This window comes from Impatiens glandulifera, chromosome 4 (genome assembly GCF_907164915.1).
Source record: "Impatiens glandulifera chromosome 4, dImpGla2.1, whole genome shotgun sequence".
NCBI classification, from domain to species: Eukaryota; Viridiplantae; Streptophyta; class Magnoliopsida; order Ericales; family Balsaminaceae; genus Impatiens; species Impatiens glandulifera.
In genome coordinates, this window is record NC_061865.1 from 17,062,386 (window position 1) to 17,074,350 (window position 11,965).

At 27.8% G+C, this 11,965-nt stretch overlaps 1 protein-coding gene across 1 annotated transcript; it reads right to left on the reverse strand.

Annotated features, from left to right (window-relative positions):
• Positions 1-656: 656 nt before the first annotated feature.
• Positions 657-1,296, reverse strand: LOC124934833 (nuclear transcription factor Y subunit B-6-like). Its single transcript, XM_047475332.1, has 3 exons — positions 1,269-1,296; positions 884-1,137; positions 657-758 (listed from the first exon to the last, which is right to left on the reverse strand). The coding sequence occupies exons 1-3, from the start codon at positions 1,294-1,296 to the stop codon at positions 657-659; spliced, it is 384 nt and encodes a 127-aa protein (XP_047331288.1).
• Positions 1,297-11,965: the final 10,669 nt, after the last annotated feature.

Consider the following 11,965-nt stretch of genomic DNA (forward strand, 5'->3'; position numbering starts at 1 on the left):
TTATTAATTTATTTATAAATGACACGTAAATAATAAGTTAATTGTATTTTAAATCGTTAAAACAAAACCTCATTTCGTATAATTTTAACAATAATTAATTTCAATGGTTAGCTTTAAAAGAATAGTTCCGAAATTATATTGGCCCAATAAGGAGTACAATTTTACAATTAAAAACATTGTCATTTAAAGTCGTTAGGGTAATTATTTAAATTTTAATTTAATAGTAAACTCATTTAAAAACATTATTTATTTATGCTTTTAATCGCAACAAGCATTTTAAAACTAAATTTAACTAGAGAATAAATTTTTATATTATAAATGAATATTAAAAAAATAAACATATTTAAATAAATAGTATTTTCAATATGAGTTTACCTGATTAATTAACAAATAAAAACTTAAACTGAACTATTGAATGGGCATTATAACAAATAAAAACTTAAACTGAACTATTGAATGAGCATTATAAAATATTATCCCATATTTTATTACCTTCTTAAATTTTTACCATCATTATTCAAATACAAGCATGCATGTGTATTGAATACACATAATAAAGTATTGCTTATGGTTACTTCATTGGGATTACCATGCACTTCCAAAACTGAAGCTATCAATTAGGACCTTCTGATTTGCCTGAATGGATCATAAACAGGTCAAGGTCCAGCATTAGGGTCACTTGAACAAGAAGAATTGTCCCTTCCTCTTTTTCCATTCATCGCATTCCACGGTCCATGCGATCCAACTGCATCGCGGGCCTGCAAAACTTGATGGCCCATTGGGTCTGGAATTGACCCAAAAGTCATGAATGGTCTCATCGAGACGGTCATCCCCATTGATTTTGCCTCACGATAACGGAACATGTAAAGGGAAAGTGTGTTACTGTGTTAACATAATCATCAAACCCTAGCTTGGCCATGGCCCAAAGAATCTCATCGGCGGTAATCGTTCTACGACTCTCGCTTTGACAATGCATGTTAGCTTCGACAGTGATTAGACTAATGAATTCCGAGACACAATGTTGAACAATCTCCTTCACATCATCAGCGATCTTGCAATGTGTCGGTACCACACGCCGCATGATCCTCACAACATTCGCCACGGGTATGAATGGCTCCGTTGGTGGCACCACATAAGCTGAAATATAAAAATCGTCGTTTGTAAATAATGAAATAAATAAATTCATATACCCAAATCAATTTACTACATTTTGGTAAATATTTTAAGAAAGTAACTAAAGGAGATTCAAACTTGTAGATTTAATATACCTCTTGTGCTTGAACCCTTGTTCTCCATAGTTAAGTTGGTAAAATTCTAATATATAATCCAAGGTAATGTCATTATTTTATAGCTCATTTCATTATATGAAATAATTTAATGCAAGATATTAAGTAATCTTACCTTTGGACATTTTACTCAATTTTATTGGTTTCAAGAATATCCATGATAAAAAAATTAAGATAAATTAAATATTATCCCTATTTATTTAACTTTTATCTATTCACATTAAAATAAATAAAAATAAAGACAAAATTTCTTAGACAACTATCTTATTGTTATTCAATTTAATATTCATATATTTTTAAGGGACAATTTCAATTTATTAGGGATTTTATTTTTATTTGATTATAGGTATTAGTTGGTATATAAAATGTTTTATTACTTTTAGAAGTTAAATTTATTCGGTTGTTTAAAATTTAGAATTAATACATTTCGAATTGAGTAATTTATTAATTTGAAACAATTTATTCTAGGTAGTTTAATTTATGTGATAATCAGTTTCGATTAATTGATTTTAGATCTCATATTCTTTAGACTGAAATAGTTAGTATAATATTTATTATTGAGAACTATTGTGCACATAAATTAATTATCAAAGAAAGTAAAATAATTTGAAGAATATATCAAAAGAAATAATAGTACATCTTAATTTCTAATTATCTCCTTTTGTTTAATCACTTTCTACTTATTTCTTAATGCCCACAACTTTCCTCAACTAAATAAAGTTTCTAATAAATAAAAAATTGAAGGAGGTCAGGATTTTAGCTTCTTTTAAACTGGATTTGGAGTGATTTCTCTTATAATAGGATGTTATTTTGATTTAAATTACCACACTAATATAATGATATATGATCATTCATTTAGCTCATTCAATAGAGCTTCAAAATTTATCCTCATTAATCATGCATCCATAGCCTAAACTAAGTATATTTACAATGATCTAATTTTATCAAATAATTATTAGTATATCAGGATCACAATTAATTATTTCTAAAATTATCAAAAATTAAATGTTTATTTATTTTTATTTAATATAAGAAATATAATTAAATTAGATAAATATTTTTAATTAAAAATTAAATACAAAAAATTGATAAATTTTAAGATCATATTATTTTTTTTAAATAATTAAATACCTTTTTAATGAACTTTTTATAATTTTGAGATTGTTGTTGATTTTTTTTTATATTATTAAATATACTTTACCAACTTAAAAAATATCAGTCTTAAGTAAATATATTTTTAATTTAAATATTTTTTATTGTTTTATATTTTAACCCTTTTAATTTATTTTATTGATTTTTTTTTATTATTATTTTTCAATTCTTTTATTCAATGATACTTTTAAAAGTAATATAATTACTTTTTTTAAAATAACATAATATTATAATATATTTTTAAATGTTTATCAATATCACAATCACTTTTAAAAAATGGTCAAACTAAAAAAGTGAAAGCGATTTTATTTGATATAAATTATTGATTGAATTAAATAAAAAATAGGTGAAAAGTTATGAAAAAGTGACTTTTTGATCATTTTTTATTTTAAAATGTAAATAATTAATTTTTTCTACTAAACATTATTGATTTTGAATTTTAAGAGAAGAGAAAATATTTTTATAATAAAAGAAGTTCAATTTTAAATATTTATAAACTATTTAAAATATAATATTAAATAGATTAATTATTTGTTTTATTTTCATATGAATATGAATATATATATATATATATATATATATATATATATATATATATATATATATATATATATATAAAATATGCATTTATTATATTTTATTTATTTTATAAATATTTATAAAATAATTAATAGTTTTAAAATATTAATACAAATAGTGAAAAATAATAATAATAATAATAATATGTTAAATATAAATAATTTTAATTTTAAATTTAAAAGTATATTTCCCAAATTTATATTGGCGATAAGGAGTACAATTTTACACTTCCATTCATTAAAAACATTATGATTTAAAGGAGTTAAACTAGCTATTCAAATTTTGATTTAATAACAAAATCATTTAAAAACATTATTTATGTTTTTAATCACAACCAAGCATTTAAAATCTAAATTTAATTGAGAATTAATTTTTTTTTTATAAATGAATATAAAATAAATAAACTTATTTAAATAAATAGTAAATAAAAACTTAAACCGACCAAACTATTGAATGAACATTATAAAATATTATCCCCTGTTTTATTACCTTCTTAAATTTTAACCATCATTATTGAAATACAAGCATACATGTTTATTGAATACACATAATCAAGTATTGAATTTGGTGACTACATTGGATTACTATCATACTATGTACTTCTAATTTGCCTGAATGGATCATAACCAGTTACAGGTCGAGGTCCAACATTAGGGTCACTTGAGGGAGAAGAATCGTCGCTTCACGGTCCATGCGACCCAACTGCATCGTGTGGGCCTGCAAAACTAGATGGCTCATCGGGTCTGGAATTGGCCTAAAAAGTCATGACAACCCCAATGACTCCGCCTCACGATAACCCGAACATGTAAAGGGATAATCATGTAACAGAACATGTGTGTTAACATAATCATCTAACCCTAGCTTGGCCATGGCCGCAGAATGTCATCAGCTGTAAACGTTCTACGTTCTACGACTCTCGCTCTGACAATGCATGTTAGCTTCGGCGGTCATCAATTCATGTGTCAACTGCATTGTGGGTTTCAGCTCAAAACCTTTTAAACTATATAAACCATTGTAGATATCCTAGACATAAACTGCTTTAACAAATAAGCTTGAATGATATTTTAATCTTGACATTACAGGAAAAACAGTAAAAGATCGAAACTACGGTAGGAATAGGAGAAAATAACAAGAGATCTGAGCCACAACGAGAATATGAGAAGTCGACCCGAGATCGAAACTATAACAGGTAGAGAAGAAGACTGCCAGAGATAGATCGGAAACAGGAAAAGGAGAAGACGGGCAACAAGAAGAGAGGACGGTAAGAGATGAGAACTACATCCGAATAGGAGATTGGAACTACCAGTAAAAGGAAAAGACAGCGACAGATAAGAACTGCGCAAGGAATAAGCAGAAGCAAAAACAATGTGAAGTTTTCATTTGAGTCTGTGTCCTTTTATAATAGGAGAGGAGATTGGAAATAACAAGGAATAGGAGAAACGGCGGCCTCCAGAGAGATAAAGAAAAGAAAATTAGGGTAAAATCATTGTGAATTTTACTTTGGGCTTGCTTCCTTTTATAAATAAATCTTCGGCCCAATTTCTATTTGGGTCTGAACTTTGAGCTCAACCTATTAATCAATTTGATATTTGATAATTTTTTCTCTGTCTATTTTAATTAATATGTCATTATTTTATTTTTAATTAATTGACTAGGGAAAACAATTTGTTTTTATATCTAACATATTATTTTTCTCTCCATATTCGTCTTCCTTCAAATTTTCTCAATAATGGATAATCTTCCAAGTGCCTTGAATCCGACTGTAAGCCATTTCTTGAGTTTCTTTCTACGCCTATGTAGGAGATAGAGATTTCAAGATTGAATGGTAGAATTTGGTCAGGTTGTAAATCACTATCGGTCAGTCGACATCTTCCAAAGCCCACGAAGATGGTATCTCAGTCCATGTTAAGAGCATATCTAGCACACAAGACCTCTGTTCATTTATTTTGTGAAATCATTCTTCCACCTCAACTCAAGCGGGCACATGTTGTACTTGGGCAAAACATTACAATGTTTCCGCCCTTTTCTTTAAATAATTAAAATGTTATTTTTATTTGATACTATTTTAAGTATTATAAAATTACATTTTTAAAAATAATAAAATATAAAATATTTTTATAATTTAAAAATATTATAATATTAAAAACAAGAATAAATTTGAAAATATATAACTAATATTCCTATATTATAGGAAAATTTGAGGCCTTTTAAAATGAGAAAAAAATAGGCCCGGTATATTATATTATATAATCATTAATAAATGAGTTAGACATGTATTCATAGAGGGCGCTGCCCTCTTTTTTCTTTTACACCTAACGCAAAAATTAACAAAAACAATGACATACCCTTTTACCCCTGCACCTGCGCTGTATATGCTCTACTTCCAAGTATATCTCTTAAGTTTGATTGGGCCTAATGTTAAGGGCTTATTTGCTTCTTTTAAATTATTTTTTGTTTTAAATGTCTGAAATAAATTTTATTTTAAATTCTAAAAAATATAAAAATGAATTAGAATAATTATTTTAACACAAATAAATAATTTCACTATTTTAAGACTGGTTAGTAATAATTTTTCAATTTTTCTAAACTTTGTGAACTAATAACTTATTATCTATAACTAAAAAAATTATGAGAAAATTTTGAGATGATTTCTATAGTTTATACAACGTTGTCATGTAATAACTCTAATTTTTGGATAATTACAAAGTAATAAATTAATTTAAGAAAATAACCATCTAGAGCATAGTCGTTTCTTGAGTTTCTCCCTACGCGTAAATATGATATATGACTTTGAAGATTGAAGGATATAATTTGGTTAGGTTGTAAATGACTATAAAACAGTTACAAGTGACTGACCAAAGAATAAGCAAATACGAAATTGAAAAAAATATCATCGATGAAAAAGTGTTATTATTTAAAATACTATTTTAATTTATGTTTTTATGATAATTAATTACAATTAATCTAATTTATTCAAATTTGATTTTTTTAAATGTTTGGAGTGTGAATACTCGAACATATTACCTTTTATTCAATCTTATCATTATTTAGAGAACTGATTTATAATAAGAAAAACAATTATACACAACTATTAATTTAAGAGAAATTTTCTTTTTGAAATTTTTTTAGGAAAAAAGAATAAACTAAATCAAATTCATATACACAATTTTCCTATTTTATGATAATTAAAAACCTTGATGATAAAACTAATTTTATGATGATCACAACTGTATTTTATGATTAAAATACATATAGAAAGTAAAATTAGATTTACTATGTTTTTTAAGTATTTTTTTGTTATTCATTTGTATGTTATAATATTTTACAATTTCTATCTTCAAATTATCAATACAAAGCATCTTATCATTTAAGAACATCAAATTTAACTAATCATGTATATCAAATAATCAACTTAACTGAAATTGAATCAAGTCAAGCACATTTTCATGAATATTGAACCAAGATCATCAATAGGAAAGATATAAACAAGTATCTCATATACCATTCAAGCCTTCAAAACACTTCTCATGTTTATATACATCTTCATCATTGAAGTGAAGTCCAAGGGCAAACATGCATATCATTCAAAACATCCACTTCACATTCAACAAATTGAAGCCATTCAAAGCATGTTTTCATGATATCATGTTCAAATATAAACCAAGATATGAAAACTTATGATCATTCAAGCATTCAAAAACCTTCTCATGTTTCTATTCATCTTCATCATTCAAGTCAAGCCTAGAGGAAAACATGAATATCCTTGAAAACGTGTTTTCATGATATCATGTTCAGCTATCAACCAAGATATGAAAGCATGTGATCATCCAAGATATGAAAGCATGCAATCATTCAAAATAATCAAGAATTGACCTCATTCAAAGTGAATCAACAATTCAATTAGTCATATTTTTCAATTTGAAACATCATGCTTCCTCTTCATTCAATTCATAGCTATTTTAGAAGAAAAAAATAATTAAGCTAAATTACAATTTATTCCCAAGAGAAATAAAGTTTAGGAAATTAAGTCAACTCAAATAAATAAGTCATATTCACTTTGTTTTGATTGTTAGGCAATCCTTTTGTTAAGGATTCATTGTAATTAAAAAAACAAGTTTATGAAATTTCAAAAAATTAGTTTGAAATCAAATTTTGAAATACATTCATTAGTTTACCCTTTAAGGGGTGAAAATATTTCTAAAATATGCCAAAACTATGTAGTAAAGTTTATGGACGGTACTTGTAAAACCTATCTTAAATGCAACCAAACACCGATCACATTTTATTTAAAGAATCTCTGATAATAGTGTTTGTTACACGCTAAAATATTTAATTTCCAAATTTCATGAGCAAATTTAAATGGCGACTCTCGAAGTCTAAATTACTTTAAATCGACAAAATCAAGCCTAACTATAATCCAATCTACTATTTTGTTTCCTCCTCTCACTCGAGATTTAAGAGAAAAATAAGTGATGAGATTTATATTATTGAATTCAAATTATGTTTTGAAATTGATTTAATACAATTTTAAAAATAGGTTGTTCGATTTGAAACACATACAATATCGCCTAAGCATCTTGATACTCTTAAACTATATAATGTGAACTTGTTATATTAATAATGTTTAGGATCCTATTCATAGTAAGTAATGCATTCAATTGAGAATTAAAATTTCTAAAGTAAATGAGGTTGTGAAAAGACGTCTTAATTATTTGACTTCTCCTCTTTATAAATGAGTTTGCTGTAAACTTAGGTTAGATGTCTTGAAATTATTTTGCATGATCTGAAAATGATGAATGTTGATGTGCTTTGAGTGATTTAGTACCCACATTTTTTACGTTATAATTTGATAATTGTTATTCAATTCGGTAATTATTCGATTTAATTTCATTAAACTGTTTTTCAAAACCTTTGAGATTTGAGTTATAACTTGAATTTCAAATTTTGTACATTTTAAGTTAGTGAATAAATTTTATTGTACAAATATAAACAAATGTGAACTCAAACTATTGTTAAAGTGTGACAAATTATCTAAAATCCAGATCTTTTATTCACATTTTGTTGTTTAAAAATATTTTGCAAACCTCTCTTCTTGTAAAACAACATTATTATTATAGATTTATTCATTTGAAATTATCGTGGACTATTACCATACAAATTATGAAAAAAAAAAACTGTTACAAATTTAACAAAATAAAATTCTTTATAAAAGAACAATTAAGGTTTTGTTCGGATTGGGGTTTTTGAAAAAACCTATAGTGGGAAAAAAGTAATGATTGATGACGATTTTGAGGAGGTAATGATTATTTTTGGTAAAAAGACTTAAAGAGTATTGATTTATATGAATAAAATAAAAAATAATAATTTAAAATATATGATATTTTAGTATTTTGGTTAATGAGATAAGTGATGTGATTGTTAAAAAGTGATTAATAACAAGTCGTACATACTCCAATCAATGTGATGGTACTCCTCCTTATGCTTATTCGACTTTTCTTTTTGTGAGTCAAACCTCTCCTCATAATTAATCCCTCTTTACAAGCTTGTATAATTTTGTCAATTTTTTTACTTCGAAAATCCCAATAAAAATCCAAAATAAGTCAAACATCAAACAAGCTCCTAATAGGACAAAAATAAAAATAATACTAAATATTTTATATACCTTCAATCAAAGTAATTTCAATCATAATCATACTTATTGTACACCACAATGGTAGATTTTTGTAATTAGTACGGGTGAAAATCACTTCTTTAAGAATAAAACCAAAATTGGAGGTACATTCTATAAATAATAACGTGTTAATAACATATTATCTAATTAAAAATACATACTTCAGATCTTAAAATATTTTATAAAAAATTAATATAAAAATTTAAAACCATAATGTTATTAATGTAAAATAATGTGTTAACTAATTCATAAAACATAATTTATGTTTTATATTGTTTTATAAAAAAAATATACAGATATTTAAAGTATAATGTTATGATCCATATGAATATAAAATAATATGTTATCTAATTAATAAAATATAATTTGTCTTAAAATATTTTTATAAAATAATAATTAAATAATTAAAAGTATATTGTTATGGATGTAAAATAATGATTTATCTAATTAATGAATAATAATTTATTTCTTAAATATTTTATCATAAATTAATAAAAAAAAATATTAAATTATATAAACATAATATTACACATTTATAGAATTTTATATTGAATTTAAATTATGAAGACCTATTATTTTAATTTATTAAATTAAAAGTTTGGGACTTATATATATATACCATTTTTAAATTATATTTTTAAAATTTAATCATTTCAAACATGAAATCTTCTTTCTTATATATATGGTTTTAATGGAATCAACATCAGAATGTACAAGAATGAACATGTCATCGACATAACAAAGGTGTGTAATATCTTTCTCCTCGCAGAACGAATGGTGGATGTATGGTCGGTTCTTTCGTAAAGACGCTCTCAAAGAACTCCGTGATTACTACGAAAAGATATGAAGAGAGGGGGTTCCCTTGCCTCACACAACTTTCACCTTTGAAGTAGCCATTGTGAATCACGTGGACACTGACTACAAAATGAGATGTAGAAACGCATTGCATGATCCAGTCAATATATATACAAGGAAAACCAAAAATTACCATGAAATCTCGTATAGTCTCCCATTTGACTGAATCAAAAGCCTTTCAGATATCAATCTTGAAAAAACTTTCGAGGTAATATTGTTCCAACTTTAAGATATTCTACACGAGGAGAATGTTATGGATCATAGAGATCGCACTTTTAAAACGCTATGAGAGAATTTCAAAATAATCTTTTAAGTAACGTTACAACACAATATTGGCCTAAAATCCTATATCCTTTTGGGCACCAATTTCTTTGGGATTTGATTCACATCTTTCAACATCTTTTTATTCCGGAAAAACTAACATCTCCTCGGTTATATCATGGACAACAACGGACCAATTCTCCTTGAAAAATGGAGCGTTGAATCCATCCGAACCTAGGCTCTTGTTTCCATTGATGCTGAATAATGTTTCTTTAACGTCCTCCCTTGTGACTACCTCAATTAAACCACGACTGTCTTCCACTGAAATTTTCTTATCAATGATTTGGTACAACATATTGAGGTGACTAAGTTGCTTCTAATTTTCCGTTCCCGTTAGTAACTTATAAAATTGGACATCCACTTCATGCACTTGATCTTTCCCTTGCGCAATTTCCCCGTCATCTTTTTTATGTTTGTGCACACTATTTCGAAGGTTTCTAGCTGAGAACTTTTGATAGAAGAAAGCTGTATTTTATCACTAAGGGATATCTTATTCTGTCTCAATTTCTGCCTTGCAAAGCTTTTCTCCAAAGAACTCAACTCTCAAAACGTAGTTAGAGCAGCCTTATACTCTTCTTGGAGTTGAACAACGTCATCGCTTTCGAGTACCCAACTTTAAACATCCTCGAGTTCATTTCTCGATGTCGTCACCCTCTTAATATGTTGATGTGTTTTTTCCTATCAAACTTTAAGAGTTGGTTCTTAAGAAACTTCAGCTTTTCTGAGACTCAAAATATATTGGAACCGCTAACTTGTTTAGCCCATACCTCATTACAAGAACAATGCAGATACTCCGAGATACTCCGAGAGCGTAGCTGGTGCTATCACCGCAGGCACATACTTTGACTTCCAAACTTGGGTAGAAATGGAAATAAAGGATGGAGAAATCCCTTTGACAATGGGATCATCTTATTAATAATGTCAATCATATTAGCTCACTTCTTTCTGATTTTAGCCGATGATAGACCCTCCTTTAGAATCATTGAGGTACCACATCAAATGCGAATAAGTAACAAAGATCCTTCTAGCATAAATCTAGCGGAAACACTAATGGGCCTGAATGACTCATGCATGTCTACTATGATGAGTAAAAGGGGATCCCTTTAATCCACTACATATGGTTGTTGTACAAGCTCAAACGCCTTCCGCCAATCCTTCCTAATGACAACTTGTCTCCCTTCGTCTAGTACTAAAGAATGAAGGAAACTTTGTCTGAACTACCAGTACATAGCAATTACGAGATCTGGGACATCATTCCCTAGTATCCCATTAAGAAAATGACTTACATGATGGATGTCAACCCATTGATCATGTTCATGAGTTTGAAATTAGTTACTTACTATTATACCTATAACATGTTTAAGACTTTCAGCTATAGCCACGTCGAAATGGATGTCGTAGTAGATAGACCAATTTACCATATGGCCTACGCAGGATATCTCGAGAAATGGCATGAGGCCTTCCAACTGAATATCCGATCAAATCGAACACAATACTTGGATGATGTCCTCAAATAGTACGAGAGTGCTTAAGAAACTGAAGTGGAAGAAGAGTCTAATGACGGATGAGACTACATTTGGACTTAAAAGTCTTTAGTTTCTGTCAAACACCTTTTCCCTTTAGACTCTATTTATAAAATATCAACTAAAGAGTCTTCTTTGTAATAAACTTTGTAGATTGTCAGTCACTTTGAACAGTATGGCCCCGTGAATAAGAGACCCAAAAACTGGACATTTTATGCGCCAAGAAATGTCTAATTGAACTCCAAGAACTGATAAGGATACAGTATCTCCGATTAAGTTTACTGAAATAACAGTTACTCTTCAGCAAGTAACAAAAAAGTTGGCGGCATTGGCAAATTTGATAACCAAGCCCACTATTCTGGTTCAGGATCAGCCATCCTCGTCACGACAGCCACAACAATCGGTTTTACATATCTTTACACCAATGAGGCTCAACCTTCGAACCCACCATAACTTGGAAGAAACCTTTCTCTTCGAGGAAGTGAGGATAACAAGTCAGCTAGAACCCAGATGGGAAACACTAGCATTAACCCCGACAATGCCCAAAAGAGTGTAAACCCTACAATCGTTCCTCCAAT

What these genes read in the sequence shown, in the direction of transcription:
- LOC124934833 (XM_047475332.1), bottom strand. Translation starts at nt 1,296, where the DNA reads ATGGAGAACAAGGGTTCAAGCACAAGAG. An exon ending in CAAGGGTTCAAGCACAAGAG is followed by an intron (nt 1,138 to 1,268) that starts GTATATTAAATC and finishes TTTATATTTCAG; the next exon opens with CTTATGTGGTGCCACCAACG. An exon ending in TTGATGATTATGTTAACACA is followed by an intron (nt 759 to 883) that starts GTAACACACTTT and finishes CAAGTTTTGCAG; the next exon opens with GCCCGCGATGCAGTTGGATC.